We start from the raw sequence: 20,856 nt of genomic DNA on the forward strand, positions 1-20,856 counted from the left end.
ACACACACACACACACACACACACACACACACACACACACATTAGGCCAACCAAAGCATGTGATAGTACATTTTAAGATTGTAGTTACACTGCCTCTAACATAATCTGATTGGCCTGCTTTTTGATCACCTCCCCTGGAGCGGGGAGCAGCTTTACCAGGCCACAGAAGATGACAATGCAGCCACTCCTGATGTGATCTGATAGACTAAGATCAGAAAGAAGGAGAGGAGGACCTCCCCTATCGGTGGACTTGGGGAGGGGCATGCGTGAAGAAGGGGGAGAGAGGGTGGGACCAGGAGGGGAGAAGGGATGGATTTATGGGGGATACAAAGTGAATAAAGTGTAATTAATAAAATTAAATTTAAAAAAAAAGGTTGTAGTTACTTGGGAAAAATGAATAAATCTGTTTACCTATAGTTTATTTAGTTTTCATTAAAATTTCATATGCCAGGTTCTAATGTTATATAAGTGTCTAAGTATCATTGAGACTGAGTATAACAAATGAGAGATTAGTAAAAGCATTTGTTTTGTTTTGTTTTGTGTGTGTGTGTGTTTTTTTAGGGCTGAAGCTGTACTTCATCGTATTGCAGAACTAAATCCATATGTTCATGTGTCATCATCTTCTTCCCCTTTCAATGAAACCACAGACCTCTCCTTCTTAGAAAAATACCAGGTTCGTATTTCATATTAAATGTTATGGATAGAGTCCAAGGAAATTATATAACTAGTATAATCTAATATGTTGAGCAGAACAACAACAACAAAAATGTCAAATTAAAATAATGCCTATTGCATGTTCCATATGAGAAAAAAGCCCGACGAATTCCTGAATCTGAGATGGGTATTTAACAGTAATATGCACTAAAATTCAGTGGTTTTTAACAATATGCATTTATTTGTTCTTGTTTAATCTTTTAAAGGTTAATATTTAGTTGATAAACAGTGGCTTAATAAGCATTAGAGAGTTGAAAAAATAAATAAGTAAATGACACTGTACAACACAGAAATAAAAAGTTTGAGTAAGGAATTAAAAGAAAAATTAGCTTAGATGGAAAAGTTCACTGTGTGACATTAGGTTTCTAGGAATATTAAAGGCCAGTGTCAGGCTGGAAAGATGACTCTGTGGGTAAATTAGTTGCTATATAAGCAGAAAAGCTGAGTTCAGATCCCTAACCCTTATGCTATTCCCATGGCCTCCTGGCCATCCAACCTGGCTAGTTGATGGGATCAAGGTTCAGTGAGAGACTGTCTCAGAAAAATATAGCAGAAAGTGGTAGAGGAAGACACCAGGTATCACTTCTGGTATACAAACACATCTGAGAAAGTACATGTCCATACACTGCACATAAAAAACATTCATGTCAGAAAATTTTAGCTGAGGATTTTCTAGCACCTGATGACCACAGTTAGTACTAGACTTTATATAAATTAATGCTCTTAATAGATTAGCTTGGTATGTTTTACAAATACTGACAGAAAACACTGGGTGATAATCTATAAAAATGGTCTGTCAGAAAAACAAATTTTAACATTGGAACTCAAGTAAGAAAACTGTCAGCTTCCAAAGGAAAAAAGTACTATCTTGGTCTAATGCCAAAGAATTTGTAGTGAAATGCCTGGTAGATGAAAATACCTGATTATAAAGAACATCTAGTAAAATTTGAAGAAGTTAATAACAGTTAAGAAAAACAGTGCGGGGGAGCCAAGATGGCGGCACCAGGAGAACACCGTGTCTGAGAAGCAGGACAACACACTCCGAGCAGCGACCAGGAGACTGAACTCTGGGCCCTAAAAGAACAGCGATCGATCGTGTTTCCCAGTCCAGAAGACAGAAAGAGAGGATCATAGCCCAAACTACAATCTCGAGGAACAACCAGTGAGGATTATAAATAACCAGATGGCTAGAGGCAGACGTAAGAACACTCCCAACAAAAATCAGGACATAATGACCTCACCAGCAACCCCACAAAACAATGGACACTTCAATTCACTAGATATACGAGAAAACGACCTCAAAACTATGTTTCTCCAGCTACTAGAGGCCCATAGAGATGAAATGAACAAAGCCCTCAGAGAAATAACCAAAGAAATCGAGACTAACCAAGAGGAAACAAATCGTGCACTCAGAGAAATGACCACGAAAATTGAGGCAAACAGAGAAGAAATGCACAAAGCTCTCAAAGAAATGTCCACACAAATGAAGGCAAATAAAGAAGAAATAAACAAAGCTCTCATAGAAATACAGGCAATTATACCCAAAGAAGTAGAGGCACAATTAGTGATACATAGAGAGGAAACGGACAAAAAAATAGAAGCTATCATTAAAAAGCAGGAGTCCACATTCAAGCAGTTGAAGGAAATGGTGCAAGACATGAAAACAGAATTAGAATCAATAAAGAAAACACAAATAGAGAAAAACCAGTAGCTGGAGAACATAGAGAAAAGATCAGGCACTACAAAGGTAAGCATCACCAACAGAATACAAGAGATGGAAGAAAGAATCTCAGGAGCCGAAGATACACTTGCGGAAATTGACACGTCTCTCAAAGAAAAAATAAAATCAGAAAAGTTCCAAACACAAAACATCCAAGAAATCAAGGACACCATGAAAAGACAAAACCTAAGAATAATAGGAGTAGAAGAAAAAGAAGACATCAGGCTCAAAGGTCCGGAAAATATTTTCAAGAAAATTATAGAAGAAAACTTTCCCAACTTAAAGAAGGAGATGGCCATAAACATACAAGAGGCCTACAGAACACCAAGTAGACTAGACCAGAAAAGAAATTCTTCATGTCACATCATAGTCAAAACACTGAACCTATAAAACAAAGAAAAAATTCTAAAAGCAGCAAGGGAAAAAGGCCAAGTAACATATGAAGGTAGACCTATCAGAATCACACCAGATCTCTCAACAGAAACTATGAAAGCCAGAAGGGCCTGGACAGAAATCATACAGTCCTTAAGGGACCACAGATTCCAACCTAGACTACTATAACCAGCAAAACTTTCAATCAACATAAACGGGGAATTCAAGATATTCCAAGACAAAACCAAATTTAAACAATATCTACATAGTAACCCAGCTCTACAGAAGTTACTAGAAGGGAAACTCCAAACCAAAGAAAACAATTACATCGAAGGAAACAGAGGAAATAGATAACTACACAACAAAAAACCAAAAGAAGACAAGAAATGAAACTCAGTGACACCACCAACACCACATCTAAAGTAAGTAACAATTGTTGGTCACTAGTTTCTATCAACATCAACGGACTCAACTCCCCAATTAAAAGACACAGACTAACAGAATGGTTGCGAAAACAGGATCCATCATTCTGTTGCATCCAAGAAACACACCTATGCAACAAAGATAAACACTACCTCAGAGTAAAGGGCTGGAAAACTGTCTTTCAAGCAAATGGTTCCAGAAAACAAGCGGGAGTAGCCATCCTAATATCTAATAAAATAGGCTTTCAACCCAAGTTAATCAAAAAAGATAAGGACGGCCACTATATTCTCATCAAAGGAAAAATCCACCAAGAGGACATCACAATTTTGAATATCTATGCCCCAAATACAAGAGCACCTACATTCGTAAATGAAACAATATTAAAGCTTAAATCACACATTGATCCTAAAACCCTAATAGTGGGAGACTTCAACACTCCACTCTCACCAAGGGACAGATCAACTAGACAGAAAACCAATAGGGAAATAAAAACACTTACAGAGACCCTAAATCCTAAATCAAATGGATCTAATAGACGTCTACCGATCTTTTCATCCAAACTCAAAAGAGTATACCTTCTTTTCAGCACCACATGGAACGTTCTCCAAAATAGACCATATAGTTGGTCATAAAGAAAGCCTCAACAGATACAAAAAGATTGAAATAATCCCTTGTATTCTGTCTGACCACCATGGACTTAAGCTGGACCTCAACAACAACAGAAATAACAAACTGCCTACACGTACATGGAAACTGAAAAACCTGTTACTCAACGACAGCTGGGTTAAGGAAGAAATAAAGAAAGAAATTAAAGACTTCCTAGAATTCAATGAAAATGAAGGCACAATATACCCAAATTTATGGGACACACTGAAAGCAGTGCTCAGGGGAAAATTTATAGCACTAGGTGCCTGCAAGAAGAAATTCGTAACAGCACATACAAACAACTTAATGGCCCAACTGAAAACCCTAGAAAAAAAAGAAGCAGATACACCCAAGAGGAGCAGAAGGCTGGAAATAATCAAACTCAGGGCTGAAATCAATCAATTAGAAACAAATAAAACTATTCAAAGAATCAATGAAACAAAAAGCTGGTTCTTTGAGAAAATCAACAAGATAGACAAACCCTTAGCCAAACTAACTAAAAAGCAGAGAGAATCTATCCAAATCAACAAAATCAGAGATGAAAAGGGTGACATAACTACAGACACAGAGGAAATTCAAACAATCATTAGGTCATACTACAAAAGCCTATATGCTACAAAATTTGAAAATCTAAATGAAATGGACAATTTTCTTGATAGATTCCATCTTCCAACATTAAGTCAAGATCAGGTAGAAAGACTGAACAGCCCTATATCCCCCAAGGAAATTGAAGCAGTCATTCACAGTCTCCCCTCCAAAAAAAGCCCTGGGCCAGATGGTTTCAGCGCGAAATTCTACCAGACCTTCAAAGAAGTGCTCACACCAATTCTCCTCAAACTATTCCACAAAATAGAAACAGAAGGTACATTACCAAACTCATTCTATGAAGCAACAGTCACCCTGATACCTAAACCACACAAAGACCCAACAAAAAAAGAGAACTTCAGACCTATCTCTCTTATGAATATTGATGCAAAAATACTCAATAAAATACTTGCAAACCGAATCCAAGAACACATCAAAGATATCATCCACCACGACCAAGTAGGCTTCATCCCAGGCATGCAAGGGTGGTTCAACATACGGAAATCCATCAATGTAATCCACCACATAAACAAACTGAAGGAGAAAAACCACATGATCATCTCCTTAGATGCTGAAAAAGCATTTGACAAAGTCCAACACCCATTCATGTTTAAAGTCTTGGAGAGATCAGGAATACAAGGCACATATCTAAACATAGTAAAGGCAATATACAGCAAGCCTATAGCCAACATCAAACTCAATGGAGAGAAACTTAAATCAATCCCACTGAAATCAGGGACAAGATAAGGCTGCCCACTCTCTCCCGACCTCTTCAACATAGTACTTGAAGTCCTAGCCAGAGCAATAAGACAACTAAAGGAGATCAAGGGGATACAAATCGGAAAGGAAGAGGTCAGAGTGTCACTATTCGCAGGGCTGAATATGATATGATAGTATATATGAGCGACCCCAAAAATTCAACCAGAGAACTCCTCCAGTTGATAAACACCTTCAGCAAAGTGGCAGGATACAAAATCAACTCAAAAAAATCAGAAGCCCTCCTGTATACCAAAGACAAAAGGGCCGAGAAAGAAATTAGGGAAACAACACCCTTCACAATAGCCACTAACCACATAAAGTACCTTGGGGTGACACTAACCAAGAAAATAAAAGACCTGTTTGAGAAAAACTTCAAATCTTTGAAGAAAGAAATTGAAGAAGATCTCAGAAGATGGAAAGATCTCCCATGCTCATGGATTGGTAGGATTAACATTGTGAAAATGGCCGCCCTGCCAAAAGCAATCTACAGATTCAATGCAATTCCCATCAAAATACCAACTCAATTCTTAACAGACCTTGAAAAAAAGATTCTCAGCTTCATATGGAGAAACAAAAAACCCAGAATCTGTACAATCCTGTACAACAACAGATCATCTGGAGGTATCTCCATCCCCGATCTCAAGTTGTACTACAAAGCAATAGTAATAAAAACTGCATGGTATTGGCATAAAAACAGAAAGGAGGATCAATGGAACCGCATAGAATATCCAGAAATAAAACCACACACCTATGAATACTCGATATTTGACAAAGAAGCCAAAACCATTCAAAGGAAAAAAGACAGCATCTTCAACAAATGGTGCTGGTCCAACTGGATGTCCACATGCAGAAAAATGAAAACAGATCTTTATTTATCACCCTGCACAAAACTAAAGCCTAAGTGGATCAAAGACCTCAACATAAAACCAGATACTCTAAATCTGTTAGAAGAAAAAGTGGGGAACAGCCTAGAACTCATTGGCACAGGAGACAACTTCCTGAACAGAACACCAACAGCACAGGCTCTAAGAGCAACAATCAATAAATGGGACCTCATGAAACTGAACAGCTTCTGTAAAGCAAAGGATACTGTCATCAAAACAAAACGCCTGCCTACAGATTGGGAAAGAATCTTCACTAACCCTTTATCTGACAGAGGACTAATATCGAGTATATACAAAGAACTAAAGAAGCTGAAAAGCAGCAAACCAAGTGATCCAATTAAAAAATGGGGAGCAGAGCTAAACAGAGAATTCTCTGTAGAGAGGAATATCGAATTGCAGAGAAACACTTAAAGAAATGCTCATCCTCATTAGCCATCAGGGAAATGCAAATCAAAACGACCCTGAGATATCACCTTACACCCATCAGAATGGCCAAAATGAAAAACTCAAGGGACAACACACGCTGGAGAGGTTGTGGAGAAAGGGGAACCCTCCTCCACTGCTGGTGGGAATGTAAACTGGTACAACCACTCTGGAAATCTATCTGGCGCTTTGTAAGACAATTAGGAATAGTGCTTCCTCAAGACCCAGCTATACCACTGCTAGGTATATACCCAAAGTTTGCTCAAGTACACAAAAGGGATATTTGCTCAACCATGTTTATAGCAGCTTTATTTGTAATAGCCAGAACCTGGAAACAACCCAGATGTCCATCAACGGAGGAATGGGTACAGAAATTGTGGTATTTTTACACAATGGAATACTACTCAGCAATCAAAAAGGAGGAAATCATGAAATTTGCAGGCAAATGGTGGAATCTAGAAAAGATCATCTTGAGTGAAATATCCCAGAAGGAGAAAGACAAACACGGTATATACTCACTTATATAGACCTATAAGATATGATAAACATAATGAAATCTATACACCTAAAAAAGATAATCAAGAGAGCGGACATGGGGTAAGATTATCAATCCTCGTTTTGAAAGACAGATGGGATACGCATTGAACATTGACAGGAGTCTACTGAGCGCATTGGAAAGACTCTAACTAGTGGTGTTTTCAAAGCAAAGACTCATGACCAAACCTTTGGCAGGGTGCAGGGAATCATAAGAAAGAAGGGGAGTTAGACTGATGAGGAAAGGATAGGAGCTCCACAAGGACCAAATATATCTGGGCACAGGGTCTTTTCTGAGACTGACATGCAACCAAGGACCATGTATGAATGTAACCTAGAACCTCTGCTCAGATGTAGCCTGTGGTAGCTCAGTAACCAATTGGTTTCCCATAGTGAGGGGAACAAGGACTATTTCTAACAGGAACTCAATGACTGGCTCTTTGGCCTCCCCACCCCCCAAGGGAGGAGCAGTCCTGTTAGGCCACAGAGGAGAGCTTTGCAGCCAGTCCTGAGGATACCTGATAAAACAGGATCAGATGAATGGGGGGGAGGTCCTCCCTATTAGTGGACTTGGCAAGGGGTACGGTGGAGAGGAGGGAGGGAGGGAGAGACTGGGAGGGAATGAGGGATCGGGACACGGCTGGGGTACATAGTTAATAAAATGTAACTGATAAGAAAAAAATAAAATACGAAAAAAAAAAGATATTTAGCTAGTCCTGATGATACTTGATAGGCCAGAGTCAGATAGAAGGGGATGAGCACCTCCCCTATCAGTGACTAGGAGAGGGACATAGTAGGAAGAAAGAGGGAGGCTGGGATTGGGAGGAGAGGAGGGAGAGGGCAAAAAAAAAAAAAAAAAAAAAAAAAAGAAAGAAAGAAAAAGAAAAACAGTGCATAAGAAATTGTAGTACATTTACACAATGGAATCCTACTCAGCAAATAAAAACAAGGAAATCATGAAATTTGCAGTATCATGAAATTTGAGGTATCCCCGAAGTAGAAAGATACACAGGGTATATGCTCACTTATAAGTGGATAATAGAAATATAATAGAGGACAAACATACTAAAGTTTGTACACCTAAAGAAGCAAGAAGGAGGACCCTGGGTAAGATGATCAATCCTCACTCAGAAAGGCAAACGGGATTGACATCGGAAAAGGGAGAAAACAAGGAACAGGATAGGAGCCTACCACAGAGGACCACAGAAAAACTCTCTCCAGCAGGGTATCAAAGCAAATGCTGAGACTCATAGCCAAACTTTGGGCAGAGTGCAGGGAATCTTATGAAAGAAGGGGGAGATAGAAAGACCTGGAGGGAACAGGAACTCCACAAGAAGAGCAACAGAACTAAAAAATCTGGGCCCAAGGGTACTTCCTGAGACTGATACTCCAACTAAGGACCATGCATGGAGATTACCTAGAACCCCTGCACAGATGTAGCCCATGGCAGCTCAGTCTCCAACTGGATTCCCTAGTAATGGGAACAGGGGTTGTCCCTGACATGAACTTAGTGGTTGGCTCTTTGATCACTTCCCCCTAAATCGGGGAGCAGCCTTCCAGGCCACAGAGGAAGACAGTGTGGCTAGCCCTGATGAGACCTGATAGGCTAGGATCAGAAGGAAGGGGAGGAAGACTTCCCCTATCAGTAGACTGGGAGAAGGACATGAGAGGAGAAGAGGGAGGAAGGGTGGGATTGGGAGGGGATGAGGGAGGGGGCTACAGCTGCGATACAAAATGAGTAAATTGTAACTAATAAAAAATTAATTAATTTAAAAAGATTAATGAAAAGTTCAACAAAAAGATCTTGGGAAAAGTTTTAAAATTCTAGATACAGAGAGCTAAACAAATCAGACAATTATAGTTGAAAAAGTTTTTAACAGACTAATGTCAAGCAAGAAAGAATATCTAAGCTTAGAAGAAGGAAAAAATGAAAAGAGCTTTCAAGATCTTTGGTACCTTAATAAACAAATACTTGCCTTTTGGGCTACCTAGGGAAAGATATAGAAATTCTTCAAAGAAGCTATACCCGAAGATGCTCATCTTGGGAAAGAGATGAGTATCCATATACAAAATATATGTCTTTATATAACTCAGTTTTAGGGTATTCAAGTGCCATGTACAAAGCCAAGAACTCAGTTTCTGATCCCTTGCCTCCCTCCAAGAAAAAGAAAAAGACAAACTGATAAGAACTGTAAAAGTAAAGCACAAGTCACATTTACAAGTGTGTCTGCTGTTTGCATTAGACTTATGATTGCGCAATAAAAACCCTAACAATAAGACAAGAGGAAATGAAATATCATTCTGTTTCAGACAAAAGTAATTCACCTAGCTTTATATATATCTGGAAAGCCTATTGTTCTATAATTAAAAACAAGCATTTTTAAATAAGGGGGAAAAATGAGGAAATTTATTACTACCAGACCAATCTGCCAAAAGATTCTCAAGGGAGTCCACATGCAGAAGAAAAAGAACCATACTGCACATTGTGAATACAGGTGAAAATATAAAGCCCATTTGTAAAGAAGACACAGAAAAGAAAAGTGAAAAGAGCCATGCCATGAAGGTGAACAGGTCACATTTAAAGATGCCCTTTTTCGGCAACCAGCAAACTGTTCAACCAAGAGGGAATGGAATTGTATTTTTTTATTCCCATGAAGAAATGCAAACTTAAATATTGAGAACAAATAGGAGAAACCTAAATCCTTAAATTATATTAGTTTTACCTGCTAAATGGAGTATATTCCTAGCTAGATTATGCAAATGGTTAAATGAAAATTCAGCCATATACCATCTATCAGAAACTAACATTAGTAGTAAATACAGACTGAAAGTGAAAAAATTGGGGAAAAGATTTTCCAGGATTGGAAAGATAGCTTGAGTAAGAGTGCTCTCAGCAAGCATAAGGACCGGAATTCAGATCCCTAGCACTCAAATGAAAAACAGAACATGGCTTTGTCAGCAGTGCAGTAGGAGTGAGACAGGTGGATTCTGAGAGCTATACAGTATCCTAGCCATATAGCTGAAATGGCAAGCTTCTAGCTTAGTGAGAAACCATTACTCGGGGGCAGCATGGCAATCTTTTTAGAATAGTGAAAGACACCGCAGAATCCTCCTCTGTCTGCCAGATGTGTGAGTGTGCACACACACAAAGATTCCATGCAAATGCACAGCAAAGGTAAGCAGGAAATGGTATTTTTCCACAGAGTAGACATAAAGACAAATTTAATCAAGGGATCAATTCAGTAATATCTAACAATAAACATTAGGATTAAAGAAGGAAGATGCAGTATGTTAGAAGAGAACTTCAATTCTGTAATATTGTTAATGGACAAATTCATCAGACACAACAAACAGCAAGCTGGCTGTGGTGACACACACCTACAGTCCCAGTATTTTAGAGGCTAAGAAAGGAGGATGCCAAAAGTTTAAGAAACATTCTGGATTAAATACTGATTACAAGGCCAACAAGCTTTACATAGTAACACCCCCCCCCACAAGTGCAACATTGAAGTACTATAGATAAGTTTTGAGTAGCAGACATTTCTAGAACATTTCATCCAGCAAGTATAGGATATACATCCTCAGCATAAGACACAATCCTAACAATATATCATGTATTAGGACATAAAAACAAACCTTGAGACATTCATAAAAATTGCAAAAGTGGGAACTAGGATGTAGCTTAATTTCTAGATGCTTACATCACATGCACAAAACTCCTGAGTTTCATTGCCATCATCAAATAAAACCACATGTGAGACATACCTGTAGTCCCACACCAAAGGTGGAGGCAGGAGGATCATAAATTCAGTGTCATTCTTAGCTACACAGCAAGTTCAAGGCTACCGTGAACTGCATGAAACCTTGTCTCAAAAAAATACTGTGTGTCCTCTCTCACCACTATGTAATAAAGTGAAAACTAAACTGCAGAAATCTCACCTACCCAAACTATGAAGTTGTTATTTAAAAAGGTTGACAGGCTGGCAAGAATCTACAAAAAAGGAATTCTAATACCACATTGCTAGAAGTATAAATTATACGGTTCTGGGAAGCCATCGAAATGGTTCTCAAAATTAATAATCTTGCTGCTGGAGAAATGGCTTAGTTGTTAAGATCACTTACTATTCTTAAAGAAACTGTCTAAGTCCCTATATACCTACGTGGCAATTTAGTGCTTTCGGTAACTTCAGCACAGAAAATCATCCCCTTCTTGCCTCCACTACCGCTTCGTATGCAACTGGTACACAGACATGCATGCAGGCAAAATACACATACATATTTTTTTAATTTAAAAGAATAATGTAGTTATCCAATTTCTTAGTGTATAACCAAACTAAATGAAATCAGCTTACCAAAGAACTGTACGTCCATGCTTATTTCAGCACTGTTCAGCTTAAACATGCAATCAAACTTAAATGCCTTTCCTTCAGTGTGTACATAAAGAAAACTTGATTTATAAATATGTATGTTTGTGTGTGTGCCCATGTGCATGTCTTCACACACAGAAACATGTAGGAAAAGGGTAACATGTAAAAGAAAGGCTGGATTCATCGCTACATAAGTGGTGCATATATTGATGTATAACAGCTTACTAATATATACAGTTTACATGATAATATAAAATGTCAAAGACTTATGGTGTGGGCAATATATTACATTACTTTTTACTACCAAAAGCTCTGCCCTTCGCCCCACCAAAGCAATGCAGGGGTCTCAGTAGACACCTGAGTATTGGGTAGCGGTTGCTTTAAAGGGAAACATTGAGCTAGGGTGTAGAATAGAGTAAGTCTCTTGTCCTGAAAGACTTGTTACATCTTGCCTCATGACTTTAAAAAGGAATAATTCTAAAAAAATAGAATGGCTCCAAGTGAAGAGTGTTCAGGAGCTCACATTGCTCAGCTCTTGTATATAAGCACTGAGAAGAGAACTCAGAATATATCTGTATAGATGTTTGATAGGCAAGTGGCTTTCAAGAAATTATTTTACCTCTAATAGTATAAAGTAATCATATTAAAATCTTGTTTTCACACCTACTTGTACCACACTGTTTAAAAATTAAGCATTGAAAATTATTTGCTATCTTAAATAATATTGTGGTTTTACTGATATTGTAAAGCAAAAAATTTTTTTTTGTGAATCTGTAGAAATTAAGCTATGACCAATATCTTTTAAAATTTCGCTCTTGTAGCTTGTCTGAAAGTAGTGTTTGTTAGCTAGGTTAGTGATTGTAGGACACTGACAGATAAATCTCCAATTCTCTTTTTGGAGACTGTAGGCACACATAGTATGTTAAGGTTTGTTTCCAATTTTGAGTCCTTTAGAAAAGGAATTTATTTAATATGGGCATAGGTTCTCTATATTTTTATTTTAGTTTTGCCATTTTGTACTTCTATATAGGTAATATATCCTAAAACAAAACAAAATATAGAATAGAAACTTTTTTGTGAGGATAATTGATTCTTTAGCAAATTTGAATTGATGTGCTTCTAATTGAAAAGTTCTATTTTATAAAAATGTGATTGTAAACTTTCTGATCTTCCTTTTATTCTCAACAGTGTATAGTAGTGACAGAAATGAAATTGACATTACAAAAGAAGATCAATGACTTTTGCCATTCTCATTGCCCTCCAATTAAGGTAATATAATTTAATAATGACATACAGTTAACTAAAAGAAGAACATTTTTTATATTATGGTTTCTAGCTATCCACTGAGTTATATTAAAAAAAACTGTCTACAACCTCAGTTCCTTTTTTTTTTAATTTTTAATTTATATTTTAAAATTTATTCATTTTACATCCCAATCATTACCCCCTCCCTCTTTTCCCCCCAGTCTCTCCCTCCTTTGCTCCCTCTTCTCTCCTATCTCCCTTCCCTAGTCCTCAGAAAGGAAGAGCTCTACCATCAGACCCCAGCCTATCAAATCTCATCAGGACTGCCTGCATCCTCTTCCTCTGTGGCCTGGCAAGGCCACCTCACCAGGGGGAAGAGTAAGCAACAGAGCTCATGTCAGAGAAGTCCCTGCTCCACTTCCTAGGGAAGCCACGTGGAGTCTGAGCTGCCTGTCAGCTACATCTGAGGAGCAGGTTTAGGTCCTCTCCATGCATGGTCCTTGTTTGGGCCATTAGTCTCTGTAGGAACCCTGGGCTCAGATTTGTTGTCTCTGTTGGTCTCCTTGTGGAGCTCCTGTCCCCTTCTGGTCCTTCTATACCCGCATTCTTCCATAAGGCTCCCTTTGCTCTGCCCAGAGTTTGTGTGTGAGTCTCAGCATCTGCTTCCATCCCCACAGCACATGTTGACAAGGATTTAGAGAAAGAGGAACACTCCTCCATTGCTGGTAGGAGTGCAAACTTGTACAACCACTGTGGAAATGAATCTGGTGCTTTCTCAGAAAATTGGGAATAGTTCTACCCAGCTATACTACTCCTGAGCATATATCTGAAAGATGCTCCACCACACAACAAGAACATTTGTTTTGTGATATTTATAGCAGCTTTATTCATAATAGCCAGAATCTGGAAACAACCTAGATGTCCCTCACTGAAGAAGGGATAAAGAAATTGTCGTACATTTACACATGGAATATTACTCAGCTATTAAAACAAGAAAATCATGCAATTTGCTGGCAAATGAGTGGAACTAGAAAAGATCATCCTGAGTGAGGTAACCGAGACCCAGAAAGACATGTATGGTATATACTCACTTATAAGCGGACATTAGCCATATAATACTATAATACTACAATCCATAGACCTAAAGAAGGTAAGTAACAGTGAGGACCCTGGGAGGATGTTAAATTCTCATTCAGAAGAGCAAATAGATACTGGAAGCAGTTGATGAGAGGGAACAGGAAAAGAGCCTGAAAGATTTTTTTTTTTAAATAAACTTTTTATTTTTAAAGACTTGTAAGTAGCCAAGCATAGGTGGAAGCCTTTAATCCCAGCGCTAAGGAGGCAGAAGCAAGCCAGTTTCAAGGCCAGCCTGGTCTATATATCAAGTTCCAAGCTAGATAGTGAGACCCTGTCTAAAAAAATACAGCAAAGAAGATACTTACAAATAAATACACAAATACACACACACCCCAAAATTAAAACCGAGGTATGTGTAATACACTTCTACACAGAATATTCTTTCTAAAGCTTCAAAGCTCCATGTTGGTTTTTACCATTTGACTGTAGAATGTGTTAATCCACCACAAGGAACAAAATATCTATGACAGAAGGGGAACAATTAGCTTTATATTCCTTTTCATAACTTTGTCCATTGCCTGCATGCAGTCCTTTCTTATCCTCCAATATTTATCCTTTTTCTCTTTTATATACATTATCCCACTGGCATATTTAGTTACATATATACATATATTATTGCCTAGATTCCTCAGATGAGTAAGAACATGAGAATTTTTCTATTGAGAATACATAACCTTTCTTAATGTTATACATTTTAAGTCCATCCATTGTCATCGAAATTTTGTGACTACTCTTTAGAGCTGAATAGATTTATAACAGCTATAGAAAGAGATTGAAGCACAAAAATAATAATTTTGTTATAGAATTTTAGGACAAAGATAATGCCATTATTATAAAATTTATTCTAGTAAAGCATTTGTAATCGTGTTAATAAACATCATGTGTACATTTTGCGGTTTTGTTTGCACTTAGATTTCTTTAGCCTTTTTTCTTTAGACTACTCCCATCTTAATGCCCTCTTCTAATTTCCACTAACAAATGCTTTTGGTGAATGTACACTAGTTTTGTTTCTGTAAAATAATAAGAATTCATTCCTAAACCATTAAACCAAGATATTTTTTTTTTTGTATTGAACTTTAAATTTATGGCCAACCCTTAATTTTTGTTGCTGAAACAACAGTATATAATAGTGATACATTGAAGGTAATTTTAATTTTATTGTGGGAGACCCTTCTCACCAAATACACTTTTTTTTTTTTGGTGACTTTTCAAGACAGGGTATCTCTGTGTAACAGCCCTGGCTCTCCTGGAACTTTTTGTAGACCTGGCTGGCCTTGAACACACATAGATCCATGTGCCTCTGCCTGCTAAGTGCCAGAATTAAAGGCTTGTACCACCGCACCTGGTAATACTACATTTCTTGATTCCCAAGCTGATCTATAGAAGATTCATTCAATCCTTGAATAATGTTATGTTTCAAGGAATATACCTAATTCTAAGTGAAAATATTATGAAATGACAAAATTGAAGTGGGTTTTTTTTTCTCTTCACATAAATTTATTTCTATCTTTTCAGTTTATAAGTGCAGATGTACATGGAATTTGGTCCAGGTTGTTTTGTGATTTTGGTGATGAATTTGAAGTTTCAGATACAACAGGAGAAGAACCAAAAGAAATTTTCATTTCAAACATAACGCAAGTATGATTATAGTAATTAATTTTAATTAAATTGTTAGAGCACAGGAATGCTAATTTTAATATTTAAATGTTTTTTAAAAGTTTCATATAATAGAATATAATAAGTTCGTTTTCAGTAGAGTACTCTGATTTTTAGGCTAATCCTGGCATTGTCACTTGCCTTGAAAATCATCCTCACAAGCTTGAGACAGGACAATACCTAACATTTCGAGAAATTAATGGAATGACAGGCCTGAATGGATCTGTACAACAGATAACTGGTAAGTTTATGTTTTCTTGATTCCTTTTTAGTTATTCAGCATATTTATGATCATATGCTTTTGTGTTTAGAATACATCGCCTCAGATTGAGAGCTTCACATCTCTTAGCCTCAAATCATTGTATTCAAGGGAGGGCATACTAAACAGTGATAATACTACAAGGAAGAAAGTAAAGTAAAGAAATATACATTGAGAAAATGCAAGTTGATGTTTGGGGGTTTTTGTTTGTTTGTTTGGTTGGTTGGTTGGTTTTGGTTTTTTGAAACAGGGTTTCCCTGTGTTAGCTTGGCTCTCCTGGACTCACTTTGTAGACCAGACTAGCCTCAAATTCACAGAGCTCCACCTGGTTCTGCCTCATGAGTGCTGGGATTGCAATTGTACGCCACCGTGTGTGGCTCTGCTTACTTTTTCTGTTTAATATATGACTGTTAACTATTTGATCATATGTTTATAAGTATTATAAACTTATATGGTAAGTAAAAGGAGCTTACTGTTTAGGTTAATGTTTTGATTATTAAATGGTTCAGTAACAAAGTAGATTGACAGTGAAAAATTTGTTGCATGTTCTTGGCTCTTTCCTCTCAGTAGTCAGCTACCTATCAAGGGCTTATTGTGTATCACTAGGGAGTTTCCTTATGCTTTCTTACACAGTAAGAAAGTACCTATGTGTTATAGCCATTTGCCTTTCATCAAATAAAATCAGTTGCTCATTTTTTCACATTAGTTGCAGACCATTGTAACTGTAGCTATATGGATTCATAATATAGATGAAAATATTAAGTTTAATTCATTTTTTTTTTCATTTTATTAATGAGTTTAAGTATCTTAAACTTTGGAGCTGTTTCTTTCTCTTTAACGTGAACCATGTGTATTTGGTTAGTTTCCAGCAAACCATTGACCATTTTCTTAACAGTTCCCAGGACTCTTAAAAATGAAAACTGTGTGAAAATAAGACTATACAGCAAAGCCAAAAGATTAATGCCAGAGTAGGAGTAAACTTTGAAATTTAAAATTTGGTAAAAACTGACACATAAAACACATTAGTAAGAGTCTTTTGACTGCTTTGGTAGCTGTTTTCATAGTTTCATTATATGTTTTTCTATCACAGACTTTTTTCAATCTTAACACTTATTTAGTGTTTCAAAAGAAATTCGTCCTGTTTTTTTTTTCAATGTTCAGCCAGTACTTTATCAATAAATTTATAAGTCTCTAAATATTTTTTATTTATTATTTATTACAGTTTATTCACTTTATATCCTGGCTCTGGCTCCCTCTCTTCTCTCCTCCCAATCCCTTCCTCCCTCTGCTCCTCCTATGCCCCTTCCCTAGTTCATTGATAGGGGAGGTCCTCTTCCCCTTCTATCTAACCATAGCCTATCAGGTCTGATCAAGGCTGGCTGCATCATCTTCCTCTATGGCCTGGCAAGGCTGTACCCCCCAGCAGGAGGTGATCAGAGAGACAGCCACTGAGTTCATGCCAGATTAGAGCCCCTGTTCTCCTTATATAGGGAACCTACTTGGAGACTGAGTCTGTGAGCTACATCTGAGCAGGAGTTTTAGGTCCTCTCCATACATGGTCATTAGTCAGAGTATCAGTCTCTGCAGGGCACCCGGGGCCCAGTTCTTTTTCATTTATTTAGTTATGGCTCTGCTGGTCTCCTTTTGTAGCTCCTGTCCCCTTCAGGTCTTTCTATCTCCCCTTTCTTTCATAAAATTCCATACACTCTGCCCAAAGTTTGGCTATAAGTCTCAGCTTCTGCTTTGATACCTCAATCATTGGAATCTTTCAGAGGCCCTGTGTGGTAGGCTCCTGTAGTGTTCCCTGTTTTCTCCTGCTTCTGATGTCTATTACATTTGCCCTTCTTAATGAGGATTGAGCATCTACCCTAGAGTCTCCTTGTTGTTTAGCTTTTTTAGAACTATAGATTTTAGTATGTTTATCCTGTATAATATAGCTAATATGCTCTTATGAGTGAGTATTTACCATACATGTCTTTCTGCTTCTGGGATACCTCACTCAGGATGATCTTTTCTAGTTCCCACCATTTCCCTGCAAATTTCATGATTTCCTTGTTTTTAATGGCTGAGTAGGATTCCATTGTGTAAATGTACCACAGTTTCTTTATCCATTCTTCAGTTGAGGGACATCTAGGTTGTTTCCAGAATCTGGCTATTTCGAATAAAGCTGCTACAAATATGGTTGAGCAAATGCCTTTGCTGGATAGTTGAGCATAATTTGGATATATGCCTTGGAGTGGTATAGCAAAATCTTGAGGTAGCACTATTTGTAATTTTCTGATAAAGCGCCAGATTGATTTCCAAACCAGACATTTTCCTCGTTTTAAAAATAATTTTTCTCCCATGCTTTTGTTTTTAAAGTTGGCATACTTTTGATATTTAAAACTCTTACCCACATGGAAGATGTTCTCTGGTGGTTTTCTTTCCTAAAGATATATTAAATAATCTTTTTCCTCACAGGTTTCAGATTCTACCTTTTTTTACCAACTTTGTTTTGTCTTTATGTACCTGAATGTAATTCTCAGGGCTGCAATTTATTCCTTTTATCCATATACAAGTAAAACTTTGTGTTAACATAATATAGAGATTTTATAACATTTTAATATTTTATAATTAGTACCTCTCACTTCTTTCTTTAGTCTCTGCTTTGCCTCAATTATTTTTAAGTCCCAAAGCTCATATTAGAAGAAATACATGTTATAGCTTCGAACAGATCCCTAACCCCCTAAAAAAAGAAAAAGAGACCCGTTTTAGAATCTTTCTTTTATAAATGGAAAACTAATGTCTTTGTGATAACATAACTTCAAATTTAAATACATATGTATATTTTTTTTTTCTTGCAGTGGTGTCACCATTTTCTTTCAGCATTGGTGATACTACAGGACTGGATCCATATTTACATGGAGGCATAGCTGTACAAATTAAGACTCCTAAAACTTTTTGCTTTGTAAGTATTTATTTTAACTTAAAGAGTTTTTAACAAGAAACAAAAAAGAAAGAAAAAGTATACAATGTTTACTTAACTGAAGTTAATTTAAAGAATAAATTGTTATTATTTTTAATTTATAAACAATTTGAAGAAAATGAAATCAACTTAGAGTCAAGCTGATACTATAAAAATACAGATAACACAGTATGTGCAGTCATCTGTACTGCAAAAGTTAGGCATATGCATACAAGCTTATACAGTTCTATAACTAGATGTCTATGTATATGATTGAGGTATATGATGTACCTCAAAGGAGCTATATCCTCCTCAATAATGAAAGTTTATCATACTTATTTACTGTCTAAGAAAAAGTTTTTATTTTCAGATTATGTAGCAAGGGCTATATAGGGTTATGTTTTATTACTCGATTATTTGTTAATTCATATTATTGCAATTTTGATCTATTATAAATTTTGTTTGAGATGTAGCATAATTCACATTGGTAGTGAAAATCTAAAGTAGGGCAGCTAGTAAGATCAGCTTTTGTATACTTTCTCTTGCACCATCCCTAATGTTTAATTAAATAATTTTGTGCATAAAATAAGTTGGTATGTAATGATGATTATTATTTCTTTACCTTTCTGTTCTTACCTTACACCCATACAGATTTTAACTCAGAATATCTACCCAAGACTTACCAGGCATACTAGTCTCAGTTACTTGATGATACCAGAATACATGGTAGCTGTTACATTAGGACAAAGTTTGGGGTTGTGAAGATGTATTTTCAGTAATTCTCTTAAAGTCACTGTTGAAGGCAAGTGGTACAATAATGAGATATTAGTGAACAGTTCAACTACAACATATCAGTTCAATCTCATTCATTTTCAGCCTTGGAAAAAGATCTCTTGATTCCACTATGCTAAATGTTTTGCCAAATAGTCACTCAAAATTTGCTGTGAAATAAAACTGTTTCTCCTCCTAGGAACCCCTGGAAAGGCAGATAAAACGTCCAAAGTACCTTATTGCAGATTTTAGCAAACCTGAGGTAAATACTTACTTTTTGGGTTTGAAAGAGGCAGCAGCAGAGAGGTGGATGGGGTTTGGTAAATGATTCAGAACTTAAAATGGGTTTATCATTCTTCTAAAGTTGTACTCTTATCTCAATATTTAAAGTTGACATTGAAGGATTTAAAATGGGAATGCATGATGTAAAAATGTTAGAATAAAAGAAGTTGTATTTTAATGATTTGCTAGCTTTGATAAGTAATTTTAATTTTACTAAAAAGTAATTTTTTAGTAATAATAGATAGGGATGTAATATAATATTATCTTAACCGTGAAGTTTTATTAGACATTTATTTATTTTATGTGCAGAGGTAGTGGGAAGCAGGCTTCCAGGGATTGGAGGTCAGTGGTTGAGCTCAGGTGGTCAGGATTGGTAGTAGGCCATCACTGGCCACAAAGTTTTATATAGTACAAGAAAAAGAACCTTAAGCATATGTTATATTGTACTTTACATCAGTAGAAGTGATTTTTAATAGTAAACATATAAGTGAACAGTTTCCAAATTTATAAACACTAACAAATAAAAGATGAGTTGTTATTGTATAAATGTTTTTTGGGGGTGGTTTTGGTTTTAGATTTTTGAGACATGGTGTCTACATAGCCCTGGCTGCCCTGGAATTCACTCTGTAGACCAGGCTGACCTTGAACTCACAGAGATCAACCTGACTACCTCCTGAGTACTGGTGCTAAAAGTGTGTGCCACCAGACTCAGCTGTACAATTTTGTTACTGGTATTCAACTGATAAATTTTATGAATAACACTAGTAAACACTAGGCATTTGAAAATGTTTCTTAAAATAACTTTATGATCTTGAAGTCAAATCATTTAACTTTTCTAATAGCACACTATTACACTGTTGTATGGATGAAATTAAATAGTAGTTAAAAACATTAAGCCTTGTCCATAGCACTTAACAAATATTAGCCAATTTTTTATGTATTAATAGGCACCTTTACAGATTCATGCAGCTATGCTTTCCTTGGATCAGTTTCAGGAAAACCACAATCGTAAGCCAAATATCAGGTAATGCTTTTTGTTTTTAAAAACAACTTACAGTTTTATGAAAACTATGTCTCAGGAATTATAGGTTAAAATATGTGACCGGCCCTCTTGTAATTACCTAGTTAAGTTCCTA

The 20,856-nt window shown here is 36.7% G+C and overlaps 1 protein-coding gene across 2 annotated transcripts in view; it reads left to right on the forward strand.

Moving 5' to 3' along the window:
- Positions 1-20,856, forward strand: part of Uba6 (ubiquitin like modifier activating enzyme 6) — a 79,450-nt gene that overhangs the window by 15,990 nt on the left and 42,604 nt on the right. For both annotated transcript variants that reach the window (XM_055629274.1, XM_055629275.1), the window contains exons 6-12: positions 562-673; positions 12,615-12,695; positions 15,324-15,446; positions 15,582-15,705; positions 18,567-18,670; positions 19,638-19,700; positions 20,668-20,744. In XM_055629274.1, coding sequence (XP_055485249.1) covers positions 562-673; positions 12,615-12,695; positions 15,324-15,446; positions 15,582-15,705; positions 18,567-18,670; positions 19,638-19,700; positions 20,668-20,744 — 684 coding nt within the window. The remainder of the gene's footprint in view (positions 1-561; positions 674-12,614; positions 12,696-15,323; positions 15,447-15,581; positions 15,706-18,566; positions 18,671-19,637; positions 19,701-20,667; positions 20,745-20,856) is intronic.

This window comes from Psammomys obesus, unplaced genomic scaffold (assembly GCF_907164565.1).
Source record: "Psammomys obesus unplaced genomic scaffold, mPsaObe1.curated_primary_1811, whole genome shotgun sequence".
NCBI classification, from domain to species: Eukaryota; Metazoa; Chordata; class Mammalia; order Rodentia; family Muridae; genus Psammomys; species Psammomys obesus.